General features: G+C 35.6%; 1 protein-coding gene across 2 annotated transcripts in view; it reads left to right on the forward strand.

Annotated features, from left to right (window-relative positions):
• Nucleotides 1-24,725, forward strand: part of ARHGAP5 (Rho GTPase activating protein 5) — a 47,929-nt gene that overhangs the window by 18,407 nt on the left and 4,797 nt on the right. The window contains exons 4-7 of one of the 2 annotated variants that reach the window (XM_062623034.1): nt 9,084-9,231; nt 19,934-20,011; nt 21,393-21,524; nt 22,934-23,039. In XM_062623034.1, coding sequence (XP_062479018.1) covers nt 9,084-9,231; nt 19,934-20,011; nt 21,393-21,524; nt 22,934-23,039 — 464 coding nt within the window. The remainder of the gene's footprint in view (nt 1-9,083; nt 9,232-19,933; nt 20,012-21,392; nt 21,525-22,933; nt 23,040-24,725) is intronic. The other variant, XM_062623039.1, reaches the window with a different exon arrangement.

Below are 24,725 nucleotides of genomic sequence, written 5' to 3' on the forward strand. Positions count from 1 at the left end.
CTGGTGTTGTGTCAGAAATGCCCATGATATCTTTACCAAAGCCTCCGCTTTGTGCTTTGGCCTGTTGGGAGGCAGCCTGAGTCAAAAGTTTCAGGCTGTTCTAATTTTTTCTAGTAGGTTAAGACTCTTGAAGAGTATAATGGTTTTGGTTTTGGTTTTGTTACAACTTGCAAGTTGCGGTCCAGGGCTGCTACTTTCAACTTAGTCAGAGAAAACTTAATAGTAGAAGTACAAGTTATTGCAGTGATGGTGAAAGCAAATTTAACTTGATAACTGAAACATTTGCAAGCATTCAAAATATCTAAGGATGTTGAATGCTTATTGCTTTTGATAAGTAGTGACTTCTGTATGTGATGACTTGCATTATGTCAGAGTAGTTCCAGTGCATCTGAGAATCATTCCAGTTTCTAATGTACTCCTTTGGTTGATTCTTTTGCAAGAGCCATGCAGTTTTACCATATTTGGAACTTATTCCAATGTGTTCACCAGGTTGTTGTTTTAGATGAGCATAAAGCAGTCTTTAATTACCAGAACTGAAAAATTAATTCAAATGATATTTTCCTTGTTGGCTGTTATTTAGTTCATGTGAGGGATGTTAGAACACCACTACTTACAGATTACTTGCTGGGCTTTTTCTGAGAATTTTGACCCTTTGAATGTGAAAGGGATAAATAAAACTTTTGTACTCTTTTCTGAACGTTGCTTAATGCTCTTACTGATACTTTTACTAAATTGTTATATGTAAAAGGAATATAAGATACACATGTAACTACTCTTGCTATAATTATAGTGATTCTGAAATACAGAATTCTTATGAACAAAATGAATTTGGAAAAACAGCGTTTGAAGTCTGAGATTCTTATTGTCTCTGTCAAAGATTACAACTTTATCTTGTGCTTTTACTTTGAAGTATGCTGTTGCTTTTTAAAGCCCAAATGGGATGTAACATTCTTGATACTCCTTTCATCTTTGTTGGTTTGAGGGGTTTGAGGTATGGTGCTTCTGGGTGGGTTTCTTGTATGGTATTGCAGACAGCTCCTATGCACAGTCATTTGTGGGTTTTGTATTAGAGTTTTCAGTTACGCAAAGCAGACTTCATATAGAAACAGAATTTGCCAATGGAGACATTTACTTTTCAAATTTTTCGTAAAACTATGTTGGGGGGTATTGTTTTGGTTTTTTTTTCTTTGGGGGGGGTGTGTGTGTGTTGGCTTCCCACCCCCATATGCCTCCCCATTTATGACAATTACTTTAAAGTTAACAGTGAAAGTTTCTTGAAGGAAATTTACTTTCCTCTTGGAGGCTGTTCTGGAAACTGTCCTAAAGGCAGGATCAGAATAAGAAAACATTTAAAAATAATGTGTTTCAAGAAAGAGACATGGTCTTGCTGAAGGATGCTCTTTCTGTCCTGATGCTTTCAGAGCCCAATCTCCCAATTTAACAGATGAAATCATATAAAAGTATGGGCACTAGGACAGATACAGGGAGGCAATGGGTGTACAGTGATCATAGGAGTCATGTAAAAAATTGAAGGCAGCAAGAGCTCCATGGGTAGGGAGGAGGAAGGGAGTTTCAGAAAATATTATAATAGGAAAACCAACAGTTTCTTTTCACAGACCCAAATCTGTCAGACATAGTTTGATTCATCTGCTAACACATATACCAAACTTAAAAAAAAAACCCTATTGTGAACACATATTGTTAAAGGCAGAAGTAAATACTCGAAATTCTGCTACTTGTTATTTGTAAGAATGAATTGTTTTACAATGGAAAGTATAGCAGTGACAAATCTGTGGCAAGCAATTAATGTTACTTGCAAGGTCCTCTAATGCTGCGTACTACCCAAGGAAATAAAACAATTTGAAACTGAGGTCAGTTAAGTGTTCTTTGGTCTGATTTATTTGCCCATAGTTTTTGTCCATAACACCATATTTGCATTTTCAGTTCTTGTTTCTGTATGCTGGTAGTCAGAACTGGAAGAACCATGCTTGAGCTCTGTTTTCAATTGTCATGGAAATGATTCCTCTGAAGTTTCATCCCTTCATTCTCACTGTTTGTTAAAACTCATTCAGAATTTGTTTCCTCTATATCAGTGAGGAATCTTCTTGCAATATTCAGTTTTCACCTTTCCTTGTGTTAACATTTCTCCTGAAATGTTTTTTTTCCCTTTGTCATCGGTCACCCCCAAAGAGATGAAGAGAATATGGCTGCTTCGTGACAGTTGTTTTAGAAGACTAAAAAAGGTTTTGTAATTCCCTCTGAACTTACGTTTTTGAAACAGGATGACTGAAATTGTGTACAGTATTGCAAAGAATGACATAGAAGTGGATAATATCATCTTAATGTTTGCTGATGTGTACTAGGTATTACAGCCTAACACAATTGCCTGATTGTACTTAAGTGCCTTAGATGCAGTTCAGTTATTGTCACTTTAGGAACCTTTGGCCTTTTCTTGTCCTTCGTAATTTCCAGCTAATGACTTACTACTGTATAGTACATGCACATTATAGTACATACACACACATATAGTATGTACATGTAGTACATGTGCATTATGGTACATGCTACATTATAGTACATGCTACATGCACGTTCCAGTGTATGATTTTTCTGTTAGTCTATGACTTTGCCCTTTTTGTTGTTGACTATCATCCTATTTCTGTCACTCTGGTTGTCTCAGAAGTTTTCTATATGCCACCATCAACTGCCTTACTAAAGTTGAGTGGTAAAACCAGCTGATTGTTGAGGTTTCTTTGCCTCTTGAAAAGAGTATGTTTTCAATGGAGAAGGTTGAATCAGTCTAGCATAGTCAATCTTGTGATACACCCACCATTAGCTTATGTTATGACCATGTTTCTGAAAGTTCTGAAAAAATTTATTGTATGGCCTTGTATATGGCGTTAACAAATGAACTGTTAAACATTTTCTGGCAGGGCAGTATATGAAAAAAGTGCAGAGAAGGAGAAGGAGAAAAAAAAGTGGTCTGGCTTTAGTCATGCAGCTTCTTACCCAAGTTGATGTGGAGTTGTGTGCACACTGTACTTGAACACTTACAAGTGCATGTTGTGTGCCAGTATTTGTTAATGTCCTTTTTTTTTTTTTTTCCCTACAGAACTTTTCCTGTAAAAGTTTCTCTTATGAAAAAGCACTTAGTCTTTTTTGCAGTTATTGCACAAAGTATCTCTCAAAATCATTTTCCAGAGAGAATTCTCCCCTTTATCAGCATGCTTTCTATGTTTGATTATTTGTTTTCTTCACAAACTTGGAGGAACTGAGCACAGAGGACCATGTTGATCTGCAGCTTGCTCAGCTGTTTCTGCTTTGCCAAGTCAGACCTCTCCAGCTGAGATGTGTGCTTGTTCATCTGCACCTTTTTTAAAAATTGCATGTGGGAACTACAAGTAGATGCTTGGCTTGATTAGAATCTTCAGTATTGTAATACGAAGGTCTACTATAGAACATTATTGTGAGTTGGTACACACCACTCTTTTTAAAAGTAGCAGCCTTGCAGGCCATATAATAAATTGATTTTGTCTTTAACTTGGTGAATTTGGAGATACGAAGCAACACAAAGAAAATGCAGAAAATTTCAGGACATGAAAGGGCAGTGATCATTCCTAGAGGATAGGGATCTTTCTAGAGGAAGCTTTAAATCTCAAACAGGAGCAACCTCTTCATATGTCTGTAATAACTCTAAAGCTGCAACTGTCGCGCAGTTTATGCATTGGTATATGACCTAAACCATAGTGCTTCTTGGCTTGGAATGTTCTTCTCATGTAAACAAGCTTGATAAAAATCTGTTTTAAATTATTTATCAATTATTATTGATTTATCTGTTATTTTTACTACATTAAATGACTGCAAGTTATTTTTGACCGTTGTCTTAATTTAGTAATTCCCTATACAGCAGGAAGGCTGCCTGATCTGAAAATGTGTAGCTATTCCACATAATTACAATTAGCCTTATTATTTGCCTTTACTATGGAATAATTTCAATACTATGGGAGTATTGAAAATTTACCCATCTAATTTAGAGCTCTTCATAAATACTTTGAGATATGATGAGTGTTTTTGTCTTGTTATAGAAGAATTATTTTGTTAATACATTTGTAAAAGTAGGAGTCAGATTAGAAGTGTATTTTCTTAATGGAAGAAATTACTCAAAGTACTTCTGAAAACAAATCCTAACTCCAGAGGTCTTGTAAACAATATAGTAAATTAACAGATCAGTGATAACTCTTTGACATGCCACTGTTAAGTTACTAAATCTGTGAAAGTTTCACTATTTTTGTTGTCTGACCTATAGTCAATAGTTTCATTACTCAAGGTCTGATTTTTTTTTTTTTTTTTGTGATTGGAGCTTCCAGCTGTGTTGTTAAATTAAATCTGAGAAACAGTGCTATAAAGCATTATGCCTTGCAATCTTGTTTGCAAACAACATTTGTTATTTCCAAAGAAGATAGTGAATTATGTTCTTTCCATTTTCCTTTATGCCAGGGTGATTGTAAGATGTCTTTTTCTTTAATCTGTAAACTTCTCAATGGAAAAATTCACAAGCACCTAGGTGAACTATCACGTATAGTGTGTTCTAAAACAAGTCTGAGTACGTAGTACAGGTTTGACATCTGTTTTTCTATGCTGGAACTGGTTTGATCTTAATATTTCAAAATTGCATGGAATTTTATGTTGAAGCTATTACTGAAATAGTGTCAGGAACTGTACAGCCCATGTTTGTTGATCTCAGTTTTAGTATAACTAAGGTAAACATGTGAAAAATAGAAGATCACCTTACATTTGGATTCAGCTCTTCTTGTGTAAATTCAATGGTTGATTTAGCAAAGTACTGTCTGCTTCAGACTAGAATGATTTTTTTTGTGTGTGTTGTTTCTTTTTTTTGTTTGTTTCCCCTCTCCTGAGGAGTATAGGAAATACCAAAAGCTGTCCTTTCAGGTTTCATCTATTCAAACTTAACACTCTTAAAATGTGTATTTGGAGCCATATGCCTTCTTGAGCCTCTGTAGTTTAAAACTTAGTGTAGCATGCTGGAACACTAAAAATGGCAGAAGGCATGAGGGGAAGAAAGAGCATATTAGGGGCCATCGTCTGCAGTATTTATATGTTGTATAATTTCTGAAGAGCTAGCCATGAAGTAGAGATTACAAATGCTTTATTAAGCCTATAAAATGAATGCTGTTCAGGGTGCAGGGTTTTATGAAGTACTTTAATACACCTGAAAATATGGACTTTGCCCTCTGTGACCCTTGGGCTGACTACAAGTGAAATAGGCAAAACATTTTCTTTGTAGTAAAAGTAGTAGTGAAGTGTGTTGGAGGTAGAGAAGTATTTAAATTTCTCCTTTGATAAATAAATTATGATGATCCCACCATTCTGGTGTGATGGAGGTGAGAGGTAAAAAGGAAGGGGACTCCGGCTTAAGCAGACAGGACTTGCTAGAGTAAGCAGCTCATCCATAAAGGTGTTTGATAGGTAGGTTTGGGCAGACTTGTTTAGGTTTTGAAGTTAATTTTAATGAGTTGCATCTATGTGCATTGTACTCTGAAGTCTCAGCCTTGTTTCTCTCTAGAAGATGAGTGCTGCTTAGCTGATACCCTGGTACCTACAGTCAGGAGGGTTAATCTGGAGTATACTTTAAATCTCCATTTTTGTGGTTTTATGATTTTTGTAATGAGATTTTAAGTGTTGAAATCAAGAATTAGATACTGTACTAGAATATATGTTTTATATTTACTTTGCCTTTTATTAAGAGGACTTTAGCTAATCTTTTGCAATACATTTCAGTGATTAAACTACTGTAATTAAAGCAGTATTTCAGGTAAATGCTTTTGGTATCAGCAATGCAAGGCAAGTTTGGGATTCTCAGAGTTAAAATGTTTTCCTGCCAAAATATGTAAGGATCAGCTGGAGGTTTGTTATTAACCTCTGTTAGGGTAAGAAGAGAAGTTCTCTTTGGCGAGAAGCAAGTGGTGAAACCCATGCTGTAATGCTTAACGTTAGTGCAGCAATCAGTTATAAAAACCAGATTTATAGGACGTCTAAGGATTTCAGTGTTACAGTGTTGGGATTGTGTTTTAATTAAACAAAATTAAACAATGCTATGTCAAAGCATAAGCTTTTGGCTGGGATTAAGTAAGAAAACTTTTGTGCTGCTTATTTTTTTCTCTAACTTGGTGCCTACTAGTCCTTTTTTATTACGATGTAGAAGCATACAGAATTGTGCCTAGATTAGTACACTCTGGATGCAGTATCAGGCAGCTGCCATATTGTGGGGAGAAGGTGTACTGGGCAAAACTATTGATTTTTTTTTTTTTTTTTTTAATAGTAAAAGTCACTATCTTGAAAAAATACCTGTGGCAAAAAGAGTAATCATTCTGCCAAAAACTGGGAATTTAAAATGATTCACCTTTTTCAGGTGATGTTTAACTAAATCAATAATGTTTAACAGTGTTTATGTTTAAATATTGTATCATTAGAGAACTTTTAACAGTTAATTTTACACACAAAAATTTATGATAGTCATTATCCTGACTAGCAGATCTAAAAGTTCTATCCAGAGCTGCTATTTTCTCATAGTGGGGAATGGGGTTTGAAAAAAAGAGCTTTAACTAAAGCATATTTTGGTTAGAAATAAGACCTGCATTTTTTTCCTGAAGACGGTTGATTTTTTTCACAAAGATCGGGTCTTTTGCACAGTAATATGCCTTTTTGTTCAGAACAGGATCTTTGCTGAAGAAGTCTAGACATGTATGGAAGTCTCAAATTAGGAAATACATGGTGGATTTTTAATACCTTGAAGTTTTGTTAATTTGCAAAAGTATTAGAAGTTATTAGAAGTTTTTGTGAAGATTGTGTAGATTGTGTTATTTGCATGAATATTTGATATGCACTGTCATTGGACAGTTTACCCGCTCAGATGCCCCAAGAGAAAGGGAAATCTTGAAAGGTATTTTAATAAATATTTAACAGGAAGGAAACAAAATACATAATGGTGCATAATGATAAATAGCTGGAAAAATTTATTATTGTGACTTTGTCTGCCTTGTGAAATCCCAATTTCATGTTTATGGAATAACCGTGCAATGATCATCTTGTCTCCTACTCTACTTTTAGATCAGTTTGAGAGGACTTCAGGATTTTGGTTGTGGTTTGTTTTATTTTTTTTTTGTTTGTTTTGTTTTGTTTTGTTTTTTATTATTTTGGTTTTTTTTCTTATTTTATTTTCTCTTCTTTGGATTCTTTAGACAAACTAGCCACATTGGCGGTTAAACTTTTTCAGGTAGACAATTCTATGTAAGAAAACTTCCTGTTCTTTTGAGTGTGTATTGTCATGCTTGATATCTCACTCCCTTACAACCATTCTTCTAAATGCAGGACAATTACCAGAAAAAAAAACCCAACATTCTTTATTGTGGCTTTGCAGACACTTTTCACTCACTTTGTTTGGGTTTTAAACCTTTAGCTTCAGTTGGCACTTTCAGCTGCTGCTCCTCTGAACTGAATGTTGCATAAATAAGGTTTTGCCACTAAAGAGAAAATGGCCAATAAACTGAGTGCTGGGGACTTCAAAGCTGTGGACTGCCGCAGTGAGAAAGAAGGAAGGAAAAGCTGTTTCTAAACTGAAGTCGCATACTGGCAGAACTAGTTATCCAGGATGAATAAAAGTTACTCAAAGAGTTGACAGTTGAAAAGAATGGTTTCAGATATTGTCTCCTTTGTCATGAAAGTTTATCTTAAAATTTTATCCTTCTTTTTCTTGTGAATTTCTTATTAGATTTTCAGTTAATGTAAAACTTTGGGAGAAATGTATTGCTGGAGAGCAATTACTTTCTAATATTTTGAAGAACTCTTCTATAGAAATCCAGAATTTGAAAGATAAGCCTATTTTTTGTTAGCCTTCTGTTACCATGGTCAGTCACGCGAACTCTGCTTCTAATTTTAAGAACCACAAGCTATATAACGAAGAGGCATTATGCATAAATAAAAAGATTTACTTTTACTGTTGCATAATTAGGTTACTGAGAGGCTTTGGTTAACGGGTATTTTTATCAAGTACTGGAGGAATTCCAGAGGTGCTGTAGGGTAAGGGTTAGAGAAATATTCTTCAGGCTGGAGTTTTCACTTTCTTCTCTAGAATTCAACTTTGTCTCATAATTTTTGGTGGGCAAGGCAATCATGAATGTGTACCTTGCTAGGTAGTCTTTAAGAGCTGATTAAGTAAATTGTACAAAAGTCTAGAAGCTAACTGACTTATTTATTTATACACATAGATTGAAATTCCAGACTTTTCTAGATGTAAAACATGGAAACATATCTTGTTTTAATTGCCAATTGAGTTTTATTCTCATATATATAATTCATATTGTGAATTATAATGTTCTAGGAACCCTGTTATTAAATTATAATCTGGCTGTTGTGCTTTTTATTTTTCTTTTGTACTATTAGATGTTGACTGAAGAGCTTTTATATGAAAATGTAGCTACTTTTAACTAACTTCTTGCTGTATATAAAGATAAAATGCTGGCTTTTAATGGTGATGTTCATTCCATTTCAATGTTCAGTTGCCATTGTACAGCCAATTGATTGACCGCTTTATATGGCCATCTCTGAATATCTTCATGAACATTCAGACATAAAACATGTAATTCTTGTAATTGTCCACATGTGGTCCAGCAGTTGAACTGCTAGCAGTCCTTCTTGGTGTAGGGAGGGATGTGATTGTGGATGGATCAAAACAAGCAAGAAAAATCCATATGAAACTATAGTATGTGAGGACTTATTGTAGCACTTTAAGTAAGTAGTGTGTTTATTTTTGTTCTTGTAGTATTTCTGTTGCATTGTGTCATCCTGTTCCTAATGTGATGCAAAAAAGACTAAATCTATTAGAAGTTATTTGAGTGCTTTGTGTCTAATGTATGCTATTTTAAAGTACATTTCTTTCTACTCAGGTTGTCATAGAGGAATTTTAATGTTTGATGTGTGATCTACTTGTTTTTTCTAAATAGTTGCAATATGTGTTAGCTAAAATATTACTTGAATATTGCTTAAATAACTCTGTTTTATTGTAGCCGAAAAAGAAAACTAAGACATTCAATCCTCCAATTCGTAGAAACTGGGAAAGTAATTACTTTGGGATGCCCCTACAGGATCTGGTTACACCTGAGAAACCGATACCTCTGTTTGTTGAAAAATGTGTGCAATTCATTGAAGATACAGGTAAGATAGGAGAACTATTGGAGGAAAGACTTCCCCACTTTGCATTAATGAGTAAAGCCTCTCATTTTCTGTTTTAAAGTACTTTTAGAATTTTATCCTAGAAGTAAATAATTATGGAAAAAAGCACATTTTAGAAGTAGAATATATTCTCCAAATTGTATGCTCAATACGTGATGTCTGTTTGTCTATATTTACACAAGTACTTAATTTCATTTTAACTAACATTTGAAGTTTAGCAGTTTTTCCTGTAATTTAAAAAGCTTGTGTGACTTGTGTGACACTCTAATGCCAGATGACTTTTAACCCAATGGCACTCCAGTTTTACACATCTCCCTGTTGCCACTATTTTACTTCATATATCAAAGAGCTCTGAAATCTATTTTTTGCAGTTACAGAAAGCAGGTGCATGGTATGGCTTAATTAATCATTTTGCTTTCTTTATTTTGCTGCTAAACCTGGTTTTGCATTTTTACTTGTTACAGAGATGAAAACATTTCTAAATACTGAAACATGTTAAGCAGTTTGTTTAACTTGCAGATTTCCAGTTTAACATAAAATATTAACATAGATGTGTTTGTACTAGGGTGAAATTTCTCAGTATAGTTTCCTCTTTCCTGTCTCCCTGGCTCCCCGGTTGTGTGTTTTCCGCTGTTTTCAGCTTGTTTACTCCATGACCATGGATGTCATGGCGATGTGGGACTATCTTGCTGGTCCAAAGAAGACTACATTTAAGAGTGGGGTGTTGTTTGGTTTGGGAGTGACCTGTGGTTAGGTTTCTGTTGTTCTGTTCTGTTTGTTTGGGTTTTTTTGGGTGTTTTTTTGTTGTTTTTTTGTTGTTTGTGTTTTTGTTTGTTTTTTAAGATGGTGAGCACCAGTTTTTGCTTAGTGTGTAGATCTTGGTTGCTCTGAAATTGCATAAATGGTACATTGCTATATTTGCAGCAAATGAGGGTATGAAACTGACTGGAGCTGAAATGCAGTTCAGGACATCTTTCGATGGGTGTCTGCAGTTTGATGTTGGTTAGCATGAAGTAAAACAGCACCTTTTTCCAACATTTTGTTGGTTTTGTAGTACAGTTTTGGCTGTAAGATGACAGTAACAGTATTAGTAAGAGTAAAATCTGCTATCTGTGGGAGCAGTGTTTCCAGAAGATCTCCTGTAAGTGGTAGGCCTGATAGCTGTTTTTGAAGACTTATATCCTGCATTACTGCAATGAAAAAAAATCAGGTGAAACCTCAGGCATTAATCTTTTGGGCATCAGAGGTGTTAGTATAAATCTGTTGTTAACCTTTACCTCTTGTTGATTCTTTACCTAAAGGTAACAGCAGTTTTTGATTCCCTCTTGCCTTTGCTCTTTGCTTCCCCTCCTTCTTCCTCACCTCTTACCTCCCTACCCCCTTGCCCAGGAAAAATGGGGAAGGAGGAAGAGAGGCAAGGAGTAATAAAGTGGTATAGACAGCTTAATATATGTTTTGTTTGGTATATATAAAAAAAAAATCCAAAACCAAACCAACATAATTTTATGTTGGTGAGTCAATGTCTGAATTTGTGTCCTTTAGAAACAGCTATATACAGCTACTACATGTGGCTGTATAAACCAGACATCCAGCAGTAATGAAGACCAAGTGACCTCTTGAAGTTTGTAGAATCCAGAAGTAGTATCTTAAATCTGAGCATGTTTAACTTTGTGAGAATACTTCCAAACAACAAAATTATAAATCCAGATCTAAAGAAACTTATGTGTTCAAAATGTGAGGGGCTCGTTGAAAGTGGGGATTCGGGAGGTGCTGCTTTTCCTTTAGATGGTTGAATATATGTTAGTTCATCCCAGGATGCTGCAGCTACTGAAAAGCTGGACAGTTTTAATTCTGATTATATGTTTAAGCTGGACAAACATTGTGCCATCTACATGCTTGCTTTGTGGCTGTGAAGGCAGTAGTTGTCCTGCTGTTTCTGCTAATCACTTAGTACAGAATAATACCTCTGCTTTTGATCTGTACTACAATTTTCTTTCTCCTACTATGGTTTCTGTGCAAGTAACTTTGGTTGGTCTTGCCACCTTCCATATGTGGCTGAGGGAATTTTCTATTTAGTGTGTATGATCTTTATATTAGGTTAATATTCTGTAGGTATTTGAATTTCAAGCAGTGTTCTGAATGACAGTATTTGTTGCCTTTGGGAAGGAGGATATTCACTTGCATTACCTTCAGATCCTGTACTGGGATAGACTCACATCCAGTGACTTATGGACTGTCTGAGAGAAAATTCCACAAATACAGTTTTGGAGATGACTGGCCTGCAGAAGGCATGTCAGGATCTATTGGCTTCAGGCTGGACTCCAGAATGCTACCAGTCCCAGCTGATGTTGCTTGACTCTGGGGAGTCGTCCAATACAACCATCTCTTATTAAGTCAGCCTAGAATCAGTGCTAAGTGAACTCAATATGAGTGTTTATCGTTGTCAGTTTTCTGTCTTTTGAATGCTTAGTTGAGAAGAAAGTGTCCTTGAAGATTCTGACTCCTCCATAAGCCTTAAAGAATTGAGTGCATATAGAAAATGCCATCAGATCTTTGTTTTACCATACTGTTCTGAAGCATCCCCACAAAAACAAAGAAACAAAACCAAACCCTTTTATAAATCAGCAAATCCTTCTTTTGAAGGAGCCATAGAGATTTTATGCTTTTATGTCTGTCACATTCTTTACACATCAGTATCTAACTTGCACTTGAGGGCAGCTACTTAAGTTGACCTTTTGACAGTGGTAGTTATTTTCAGTTACGGGCTTCCAAAAGATTTTGGTGATAGTTGTTATGGTATATTTTGTTGCTTTCTTCTGATGGACTGAATAGAAGGTCGTTTTGTGAACATCGCTTGAAATGAACTTCTTAAGTGTATTGGTTTTCTATAAATTAGATTTATGGAGATGTATTTAGTAGAGAAACTAGAGTTCAGTTTTGATTTTTAAGAAAATTGTAGTGGTTCTGACCAGGCCAGTTAAGGAAAAAACAAGTGCTAATTTAAAAAAAAAAAATGTAGAAAATTACTTTTTTAGTAAAACTTTTTTTCTAAATGTAGGCAGCAGAATTGAGATAATTTTTGAAGCTAAATGCTTGTTAATTGTATTAATAGCGTGAATTCTGTGTTTCTGTATATCAAGAGATACCAGGTAGAGAGTAAGGAGGATACTCTGAGAGTTTACTTTGAGAGAAGGGAATGCAGATTTCTGAAGGCTAATTTAATGCTTCAACAAAATGTTTATATGGTTTGAATTTTATATTGCACTTCCATGTAAAAGTATCTATTGAAGGTCTAATTTTTTTTTTAAGTATAAAGGTTTACAGGTTTATGACAAGTTTGTAGCTTGCGTGTTTTGTTAGTAATATTTTTATGATGTTTTAACATGCTACCAATTTAATTTCAAGTACTGTTCGTGTGCTGTTTAACACATACCATTGTTGATTATTTTTAGCTTTCCCAAACTTAGAATAATTTGGGCACAACTGACTCATGCTAACTGATAGTATTAGCATATGAAGGGGGTTTTCATATTTCAGTATTTTAATTGGTGTTTCGAATTTACTTTTTGTATGCATCCTTTTGCATCAGCAAAAAGTTTGTCAAAAATTGCATTTCGTTCTATTTATCAAGTAAGGAGGCATCAAATTAATATTAGGAATATTATCTCAGTTTTGCCGTTTAATAAATTTGGCTCTTGACTATATTAAACTCTAATAATAATAGAAATATTTTAGTATGTTTTTTCTGTTTTCAAATTTTTTTTTAACTTTCTAGGATATTGATGTCCATGTGCTTCATTGACAAGATTAGAAATTTTAGATTCTGTACTTTGTAGAAAACTGCTAGCATTGATATAGTGTTAATTCTGCATGAAATAATTGAGCGAAGAGAAACTTACTAGAATAGTATGTGTTCTAATAATTCAGTTACTCAGGTTGTATAAGACAAGGAATGGAATAAAGAAGGAAGAATGAATTTGACAGAGCCACATCTCATTTAATGCTTCACATGGTCTCTGTGGAGAGCTATAGGTGAAATTAAAAATTGCATATTTGGTGTATGTATAATAACTACCGCTTTTGGTATTTATACCTTTTTGTAATGCTGATAAATGTATTATTTTGGAGGTAATTCAAGTAAAAGAATATTGCCTTTTCTGAATTTCCTTTTCACCTCAGTTATATCCAGGTCTTTTGCACTGAATCTGCTGTGAGGCAAGATTTTTACACTGGAAGTATGGTTAGTGCAAAGTTTGTCTCCGAAGAATGAAGATTGAGTAGAATTGAGATTAGTAGGCAAAGAAAATGAGTCTGCAGTGCCTGTTGTAGTAAACAGGCTGGTAAATCACTGAAATACGTTCGTAATGGCTGCAAAATCCAGAAATTCAAGATGGATTATCTCCCCTTTTATTCAAAGGGCTTGAGGGAGCTAGAGGCTTCTGGGAATCTGTTCTGTTAGAGAGAGAGAGAGAGAGAGAACAAAACAGGACAAGAGTGGCTACCCCCTTGGTCCTGATGTATGAGGCCTGGCATTCTGAGGGTAGTTTCATGAGAAACAATGAAACAGCCAGTAATATCCTCTCCTGCTGTACACTTCTGCCACTTTTCTCTTTGGACACTTGTCAGATCCTCTCCTGCTGTACACTTCTGCCACTTTTCTCTTTGGACACTTGTCAGATGTCTCTGAATCAGTGGACTTCACTGTCTTGGAAAGCTACATCAGCAAAAATGGACAAGGTCCTGCTGTTAAGTATTACAGCTGGTAAGTTAAGGGTCAAATATGTGTCAAAACCAGGTCGAGGCAGGCTTCAGAACTATGCAGCTGTGAGCAAGGGAAGGATGGAAACTGACTGAGGCAGAGAGACCAACTTTTTCAATCATAATGCTCAGTTAAGTTGACTCAACTTCCCATAAAGCTGTTACGTTTAGTAAAAGGAAAAAAAAAATAATTCATAGGCCATGACTGTTACTTTTGATTCTGGATAGATACAGTAACAATAGCGTTAAATAGCCCTACAGTACATTTTGTACTGTCATCAAGTTTGTGAGTGATCCTAGAGTGCCTGTGGCATTAATATATTCAAGGCCAGAGGCTTGTTCTTGTTCAGGGGAACATAGACCAGCTGGAAGAATGGGACAAGAGGAACCTGATGGAATTCAGCAAGGACAAATGCCAAGTCCTGCAGCACAAATTGCAGAAATTAAACACCTGCAGTGGTACACTCTGGGGTCTTGACTGGCTGCATAGCAATGCTGCTGAAAAGGATCTGGGGGTCATGGTGAATAAGCTAAGCATGAGTCAGTAGTGTATCAGTGGATGCCTTCTGTATCATGCTGTCCCAACAGAAGGGTAGGCGCTACAGCAACAGAAGTGATTATTTGTTTTTACTATGCACTTATTAGACCTCATCTGAAATACTACAAGAAAGGTGTGGACAAACTAGATTGAGTCTAGCAGAAGAGGATCAGGGGCTGGAGCTCCTGACCTGTAGGTTTGTTCAGCTTGGAGTGGGAAAGGCTGAAGAAACTCCCAAAAGTGGCTTCCCATTGTTATGAAGAGGTTACTGAGAGGGTGCAGCCAGGCTAAAGTACTGAAGTACGTGGCAGAAGGATTAGAGATAATGATAATTAAAATATGAAGTTCCAACTAGAAAGAAATGAAAAGCTCTTGTTCTGAGGATTATTTGAGCACTGATTCAGGTTGCCCAAAGAGATTATGGGCAGCTACTCTTTTTTGTAGTTGATATTCAAGATGAAATTTAGATAAGCAACTCAGTCTGAATTCAGGATTGGCCTGGTTTGAGCAGAATGTTGGACTAGATGACCTCCTGAGGATCCCTTCTGTGATCACTTCAAAATTGGCATGGAACAGATTTGTGTTTTGCAACTTTGGAGTCAATCAACAGGGAGGAAACCCTGTCCAAACTTGAGAGGAAGGGAAAGCAGGCATCAGTTGTTTCTCTTAATGGAAGACTGACTACCAGACGGATGGAGGAGGAGCACATGCATTAATTTATTAGTGTGCGAGAATCACTGAAAACTGTAAACAAATATGTTTTGAAATACTCATAAACAAATGTTGTGCACTTGATCTGTATTGCTAATTGAGGTATCTCCAAAGGGAACTTCATGGCAATTGCGTAAAGAATTTCTGAACAATGCAGATTGGACCAAGATGTCCATATCTTTCGCAGAGTACTTGGGGTACCTATGCTGCTCCTCTTATTCCCCTGCTTTCTCCAGGCAAAAAGTGACCAAGCAGTTACTCTAATTTTCCTAGCATATTATCTTCAGATGTCACCAGTTTTTAACAAAGTAATGAATTCACCTTCCTTTCCCTAGGCATGTTTGTCATGTCATATTAATTGAAGTCTTTTATTCTTTTTTCAAAATGAACAGGCCATGAAATATGTGATTGAGTGACACTTCATAAAATGATTGAGAGCTTGTTTAATAATCGGTTAACGTAAATTATAGAAATGTTAAGTGAGCACTGAATGAGAGCTTTCTAATGAGTCTTTCTAAAAGCTCTGCTTATTTTCTTACACTACTTTTTATTGAACATTTCAATATTCTGTATTTTATTACAAGAATCAGTAAGACACTTTTTTGGTTCTGATTTTCAATGTGTGAATTAAATGTCATGATTCTTTAATTGCCAGTGTTGGTAGGCACAGATAAGAACACATTAAATGTAGAATTGTAAATGTTTTTTATGTAAGTAAATTTAGTGCTAGACTCTTACTTGAAAAGGCTTTGGGTTCTTTGCTCTGTAATTGCATGTATTCTAGGTATACATAGAAATTACCATTCTGGATCAGCAAGGTGGCGGTTGCTTTGGTCTTGTGTAGTCTGGGTAGCATAGGGGTTGAAAAGAGGTACATGAGGTCAATCTGTGGAATAAAATTATAGAATTATATATATTACAAAATTTACGAAGGTAACTGTGGAATGATAGATATAGTAGTGGAGATTCTTCAAAAGTTTGATTGGTCACTGCAGGTGAAGGAATTAAACTGAGGAGAGGCAGACATGCTGTAATTAGGTGGCATGTATTAAGAAATGTGGACTAATGATAGTAGAACCTGGTTACAGATGACAAGTTGGCAGACTTTTCAGCAGGCAAAATATTGGCATAGCTGTTGTCACTCAGGAAGAGGCTTTAAAATAATCATAGACAGCTGTCTGAAAACTTCAACTCTCAGTACTTGCTAGGAACCAAGCAAAAAGAATAAAAAAAAATTATGAGAGTGATATGGGGAAAAATGTTACAAATTTCTGTGCTATACATACAGTTTGAATACTGGTTACAATTTGCATTGGTCTGTTTTGGAGTAGAAAAGATACTGCATATGACATTAACAGTAACTCTTGGATAAAGAGGGACTGAATTAATTAGCTTAGAAGAAAAGTGATATAAATTGAAAAAGCTGGTGCTGGGAAAGAGTAGAGAAATTCCTGCTTCTTAAGGAAAAAAAAAGAATTCATGAAAACTGGGAAGCTATACCACAGAAAGATTGCTGTTTGGAGGAGGGGGAGGTTGGGTTGTGGGTTTTTGATGTGGGGTTTTTTGGTTGGTTTTTTTTTTTTTTTTTTTGCTCTGCTCTTCCTCAAGCATATACTACTTTACAGATGTGGAAACTGTATATTGTAACAGGTAGACTTTGGTCTGCCTTTGTGCAGAAGTTAGTATGTTCTATGGAGGAAGACTTGTGAAATATCTCGGTGTTTAAGGGTAGAAGTGTTCTACAAACTAAGTATGCATGTAGGTGCAGTCAACCTTTGAAGCATTTTGAGCCCTATGTGAAGTTCCAGTTAGATGTGATGGAACCCTGATCACAACTGGCAGCACAAAAGATGGGTCAAGAAGATAATTTTTTAGGTGCTAGGAGGCACTTTGAGAAAGAAATAGTCTAGTCAAAGCAGATGAGCTTGATCTTGAAGTAAATACAGGTTTTTGTGATGTGAAATAACGTGATTCTTTAAGCCTAAAGGTATAGTAAAGGAGAGGGAAGCAAATAACTCGGATGATTCAGATGTATAGTATCACAGCAGTCATTGTGTCCAGTAAGGATAGCTTGAAATTTACCACTGGACCAGAAGGGAAACAGGATAAGAACAAAGGTAAGAATTCTGAAAAAAATCAATAGACTTGCAGATGAAGGACTGAATTTTAAAAACAGCATCAAGAAAAAATACATGTTGTGTACTCTCCCTCTCTCTCAATAGTGATGTACATTATAGATATTCAAGAAGTTCAAAAGCTAACTAGTGAACTAACGTTTTATACTTGATGAAGATCTTGGTGTAAAAAGCATTGTATAGACCTGGTTGATAATAAAATACAACAGGGAGAATTGAAGCATTATTTAAAATTACACTTTCAGACTTCTCTGCATACTGTTTGTAAGCAGAGAAACATGATGACAGTTGACCAACCGTTTCATAAGTGTAACTTTCTAGAATATACAAGCAGGAAAAACTATTTTTGCTTGAGGAATTTTAAAAGTCAAATTTAGTTAGCTTAATCCAGAACTGCAGCACTTGGCTTTTTTTGGAAGATGCTTAAATTCAGTAGACATGCCCTTGTTTAATCTGAAAATTTCCTGCAGTACTGTAAATTGTCTTTCTATGCTTCTCAGAGCTGTACTGGTCTGAGAACAGAGGTGTCTACTACATGATGAAATAGGGAATTAAAAACATAAAATCCCAGATACTGCCGTAGAGCATATCTGTCTTCAGAGCAGCCCAAGGCTTAAACACTCCTGTTAAACAGTGACTGGATCAGACTTCTCAGCAAATGCTATTGCAGCACATTCAATTCCTTTTGTGCAGAAAGAAACTGAATAGTAGTTGGATAAAACACTGAATACCCTGGGGCTCTAGGGCCTCCAACTGAGAATTCTCTTATACTAGACAAAGGGAATCTTGATCCTAGCTTGTTCTTATCTGCCAGTGATTTATTTATTTATTTATTTATTTATTTGCAACTTCTGGAAGAGGAATGCAAAGTGTTTCTGTCTGTGATAGCAGGTAGTGCATTTGGGGCATTCTTTTGCATTTGGGGCATTCTTTTGAAAACAGGTTTCAAAACCCTTTCAGCTGTGGAAACCATTGAATCCACTTTTCGCCCTGTGCCACCAAATTATACCTTCTGGTGCTTTTCGAAGTCATTAGTGAATAAGGCTTAGTTTTCTTGAAAGGACTGTTTAGGTGTATGTTTCAAGAGAAAAATTTTGGCTATGGATTTGGAAAGCTAAATGGTAGGCATAAAAATTTATTGGGAAAAAGCTTGCTTAAATAGCTTCGATGCAGCCAGTAAAGAAGACATGTGAATTGTTAATGCATTAAGAAGGAAGAATTGCATTAAAAGAGTTGACATCAAATTAATTGGTAAACATTCTTGAGCAGCATGAAACAGTTATGTCCCTTCTGTACTTTGAGCATTGTAACAGGATTCCTAGTGTTTCTTGGTAACATGAAAGGCACCCTTGGTGACTGTGGTGTGATGGAGGACTTATGTATTGATCTGATAATCTGAAATGCATTCAGTCACTGGGAAGTGATGGTAGAAAGCCAAGAGATTTCATAAAGCTCGAACTTGTGGATTTTTAACTAGAACCCTGTGCTGTTATGAAGATCTAGCATATAGATAATTTTACACCCATAAAGATAACTTGGAGAATTATGGAACTGTAAAAACTATAAACTGCTTGTATTCCTCAATGGGTTCTAAATTAACAAAAGAAAAAGGTCTTTGGTAATGGTGTGATGAGCAGGATGATGCTTTCATTCAGTGAGTAGCTGTGGCCAAAAAGATAGCAATGTGAAAGGAAGCATAAACCCTGGAGTGGAGTGAGCAAGTTTGTGTGTGCATAATAAAGGTGTATTTGTAATGTTGTTTATCTGGAATGGCTACTGTAATCATAATGACTCTGTAACACATAGTGAAACGAAGTAGTAATGAGAAGCCTGAAGAACCTCTGCTTCCTAATAGCTGTCTCCTTTTCCCCTCTTCTCCTCTCCAAAAAAAAGAAAAACTTGTAAAAGATGTGACAATTTACCATAGAAAAATGAGGAGATGAGAAGTTTATGAAATGTAAATGATAAAAAGGAAAGTGTGTTAGATTAAGTCCTTCTCTCATACAGGAGTGTGTTACACCATGAAATTAAAAAATTAGGAATCAATTACAAATGCTTGATTTTTCTACAGAGTATTTATTAATTTATTGCTTGCCATTGTAAGTTATTACACCCAAACTGTGAAGACAGTATTTAAGAAAATAAATTCTGTGGCTGTCAAACCCCAGAATTAATATTTTTTTTTATTACAAAAATAAATAAAGACAGCAAATAAAACAGTGTGGTGTAGAGATCAGGAAGGGAATAATTTGGGGTAAAATTATTCCACAAATGCCTGCAGTCAGGTTCTTGTTATCCTACAATGTGGTTTCCTCTGATTCATGTTAGATGGAATAGTGGGCTAAATAAACAACTGGTATTTTGTTTTGTGTATTGTTACTTCTATATCACTATAACGGTTAACATGTTACTTTTTAAACACTTAAGATTTGCTTTTTCCGCTTTTGGTTTCTGAACTAGTAATTATGACTGCCTCTGTTTTGTTCTGAGGTAGATAAACTTTTTTTTGAATATTTAATATTTTTTTTCCTCCCCTGCCAAGGATTATGTACTGAAGGCCTATACCGTGTTAGTGGGAATAAAACAGATCAAGATAACATTCAGAAACAGTTTGATCAAGGTAAGAGCAGATTTTATTATTCAAAGCCAAAATAGAACTTGAATTCTCCGTGGAGTTATCATAGTGCAATATAAAAGGGTTGCACCTTCAAATTGACTTCCATAGCACCGAGTACATAATGCTGTTGTAGGTTGTATTGGTATAGTCCAGGATATTACGAATGAAGCTTTGTATAAACTGAAGATGGAATAGGATCTCACTGCAGTTGACTTTAAGTGCTGTTAAAATATTTTCTGGGTGGTATTCCAATGTTTTAAAGACTTTCAAATGCAGTCCTACAAGGCCCTTATGTTAGTAGTTCATCAGTCCTAGGCATTAAGACATTCACTTCTCCCTTACGTCCTCCCTTGCATATGTAGTACTTCTTAATACTTATTTTGTTGAAAGCTCCCTTGAATAATATGGATTAACAATTAAAACTTGATAATAAATTTCTAACACAACCTTCTTAATGCTAGAATGTACTGGAATATGATTGGTAGATCATGCTGTTTACTTTGATGTGTTAAAGAGAGGTCAGTGTTTTTTTCCTTCTGTTTTCTCATTTAATTTATGATCTCAGTTGATATTTCAGAATGAAAATGCTGCTTAAAAGTTCTTGGATATTATCATGAGCTTTTGCCTGTGAAAAATAGTAAAATACCTCTTAGAAGATAAGGAAGATAAATGCAGTAGTTATTTAGCCTGTGCTGTGCTGTTTCACATAGTCTGAGTATAATGCTAGAATTTCTTCAGCCCTTATTAAAGGAAGTTCCAGAGTTTCAGGTGCAGCGGACTTTTGAAAAGTAGAAAAGCATTTTGAAAATTGCAGTTTTTAAATACTCAAGTTCTCCAGCTTCAGTGCTTCCACTTCTGGCCTTGGCTTTAAAATTACCTGGTGTGGCTTTATTGTTATAACATTCAATTAAAAAAAGCCTCTCTAGTTATAAATAAAGCTTCTGTTATTTGGGAATCTAGCAGTAGATTATATGGCCACATGTGGTCACTGGTATGTTTTGTTAACCTTTAAAAGGCTTCATGTAGTCACATGAACACAATCATAAAGTTTAAATTCTGTTTCCCAAAATTTTTTTTAAAAACTTATGATTGGTCATAATTGATAAATCAAAAGCCAGTCAGTGGCTACAAAAGCATTTAAGTCTGCATGGAGACTTAGACTTTTTTCTGATCTTCTACTGTTTTCTTACACTATGGGATTTTCTGACATTTGATTGCCTGTGGGTCACAGTGATGGCAGCTTATCTGTAGGTTTAATTTATTTGTGCATTTTGTAACATTTGGCAGCATTTAAATTTTTGGATGAATTCTTGTTTTCATAAAATGCTGTAAGGAATGATAGCTGTAGATTTTACTTACACTGCTGTTTCATTTTGTTTTACAGATCATAATATCAGCCTAGAGTCTATGGGAGTAACAGTAAATGCAGTAGCTGGGGCTCTTAAAGCTTTTTTTGCTGATCTGCCAGATCCATTAATTCCTTACTCTTTGCATCAAGAGTTGTTAGAAACATCAAGTAAGTAATAAACAATCTTGTCTTGATCTAATTATGTTATATTAATTGCCCTTATTGCAGTTTTTACTTCATTGTCAGTTGAAAGCACTAGCTGCAGTGAAATATTGTTAAATTGCTTAGACATGTGCATTCTTTTTAGTCTTTAAAATTAACAGAACTGTATAATGGAATAAACATGGTATTTTTTCTAAATGAGATTTATTATGTCTCTTTTTCCTAGGAAATTCAGTTGCTGAAATATATATTTTCTATTTAGTTTTGTTTGGGTTTTTTGTTTTGTTTTGTTCATTCTTTATTAGTGCTGCTTATGATGAGAGTTCTTGCAAATGTCTTACAGTTCTTAACAGGGGAAAACCCCCTTGCATTCATAAAGTCTTACATTCACAATGGGCTTTAGAAATCAGACACATCTGTGGAATATTAGGTAATTCTCTTCTTCTGTAGGTACCTATTTGTGGTATTTCATCTGTAGTCTTCTGACAAATCACTTATTTAGTGCATTTAGTTAGGGTTTGTTTTTTTTTCTTAAAAGTATATCAGTTGAATTTCAGTGAAAACATGCAATAGCATAGAATATAAGTGGACTTACATAAATATTTTTCTTTTACCAATGCAGTCAAGTAGTAGAGGTGAGCTTGTATTCCTTTTTATGATATGAATCAAAATTCTACAGAATGTATGGTTCTATAGTACTTTAGTAGTACTTCCCACAGGTGTTTTTAGCAGCATCATTTTTTTTGTTTTGTTTTGTTTTCTGGTTGCTTTTTCTTTAAAAATTTTTGTTGTTGTTGCTGCTTTTTTTGTTTGTTTGTTTGTTTTTTTTAATTCTCTAGTTCTTCCTCATGTGTTGGTTATTTCCTCTTTGAAGCATAGATAATGTCCCTTGGGCCTGTGAAAATCCCTGTTCTCCTTTAAACAGTATATTTAAAATAGCTGCACCAGGCTCAATTCATAATTTTTTTATTTGAATAACTGCTAAGCTTAAAATATTCTAAGTTTGTGTGAATATCTTCCTTCCCCCAAATCTTTATGAAGCTTCAGTATAAATAAATCTTATCTATATTGAAGTCATAACAGTTTGAAAGCAGAGGAAAACCTAACAAGAAGTAACCCTGTAACATTGTTCATTATCATTCTACAAGCCAACAGTGAGCTAATAAAGTCTTTCTTTACTGTTAACACAGATAAATAATTCTGCTTAAATATAGAAAAATAACTTTGTTTTTAGATACTTCTGTAATTAAAAAAATTAATGCAATAGTATATGCAGATGGGAATTTTATAAAATTCTCACTCAGCATTTTTCTGTGGGTATCTTATCTGTACCATTATACTAGGAAAAAGACTTGGAAATGCTTTCTTCAGTATGTCTTTCTACATGTGTCAGTAAATGTCACTTATTCCTGTAGAAATCATCGATAAGACGGAACGACTACATGAGTTAAAAGAAATTGTGAAGAAATTCCACCCAGTGAACTATGATGTCTTCAAATACATAATAACGCATCTAAACAGGTTTAGTATTTTTCTACTAAAATTTCAAGTTGTACCATTGCAAAAAATACTGTTTGTAACAATTGACTACTAGAATTGCAAATTTCATGCTGCATTGGTCATGTTAATATAAATGTAGAAAATGAAACTAGGAGAGGTTGATAAAACTAGAAAATGAAACTAGGAGAGGTTTGTATATCCTGTTCAGATTTTACTGACGTATAAATATCTGGCATCATTACTACTATAAAGTTACACGAATGGTGTACGTAGTGAAAAACCTTGAAAGAACTTACAGAGCCTTTTTTTTTTCCTTAAAAATCTCAAACATCTCAAATTTGACACAGTTATTAGTTACCTGCAGTAGTTCTTAATGGACCTGGTAGAAATTTCTGTGAAAGAGTGGCAACCTGAATTGTCATATGTCTTCAGCTGGTCACTTATTTGCGTAGTACAGCTGACAGCTCAGTAGCTAGATTACTGCAAGTAGAAGAGCCATGTCACTCATCTACGTGGCTTTTGAGCACTTCCAGGGATGGTGATTCCACCACTCCCCTGGGAAGCCTGTCCCAATGCCTGATCACCCTCTCAGTGAAGAAATTTCTTAATATCCAGTCTAAATCTGCCTTGGTGCAACTTGAGGCCATTACCTCTTGTCCTGTTGCTTGTTACTTGGGAGAATAGGCCAGACACCTCCTCATTCCTTCTTTCAGGTAGTTGTAGAGAGCGGTAAGGTTCCCTATAAGCCTTCTCTTCTCCAGACTAAACAACCCTGGTTCCCTCAGCTGTTCCTCATCAGACTTGTGCTCCAGATGTGCTTCACCATCTTCATTGCTCTTTGGACCCACTCCAGTACCTCAGTATAGTGAGAGGCCCAGAACCGAGCATAGTATTTGAGGTGTGGCCTCGCCAGTGCCAAGTACAGGGAGACAGTCACTTCCCTGACCCTGCTGGCTGTGCTATTGTTGATACAGGTCAGGATACTGTTGGCCTCCTTGGCTTCTTGGGCACAAGCTGGCTAATGTTCAGCCATCGTCTGAAAAAGTGCGGCGCTGAAAGTGCACTCGATCCCCTCATCCAGATCATCAGTGGAGATACTGAACATCAGTGGCCCCAATACCAAGCACTGAGGGACACCACTAGTGATTGGTTGCCAACTAGATGTGACACTATTTACCACTGCTCTTTGGGCTTGGCCATCCAGCCATATTTTACCCAGTGAAGAATCCACCTATCCAGGCCATGAGCAGCCAGTTTCTCCAGAAGAATGCTGTGTGAGACAGTGTCAGATGCTTTACTAGAGTCCAAACAGACAGTATCTACAGCCTTTCCCTCAGTAACCAGGTGGGTCACCTTGTCATAGAAGAGCAGGTTGGTCAAGCAGGACTTGCCCTTCATGAACCTGTGCTGACTGGAGTCAGGAGGAATTTATACAGAAATAAATCTGGTATATGAAGAAAACTCTTTAAAAATGCTAAACAAAGTGTAAGCTTACATTTATATTTTCAGGTTCTTTAATCCTTAAATAAAGGTAAAATACAATTTTTTTAAGAAAAAGGTTATGAATATTCTGTCTCTCAGAAATAGTATCCAAATATCCCTTGGACCAAGCTTATTCAAACCAGATTGAAAGGCAGTATTTGTGTACCCTCACACTATTTGGAATAAGTAATGCATATGCTAAAATGGAAGTCTGCCCTTTATAGT

Source organism: Pezoporus occidentalis, unplaced genomic scaffold (assembly GCF_034315485.1).
Source record: "Pezoporus occidentalis ecotype Australia unplaced genomic scaffold, CSIRO_AGI_Poc_V1 ctg108, whole genome shotgun sequence".
NCBI lineage: Eukaryota > Metazoa > Chordata > Aves > Psittaciformes > Psittacidae > Pezoporus > Pezoporus occidentalis.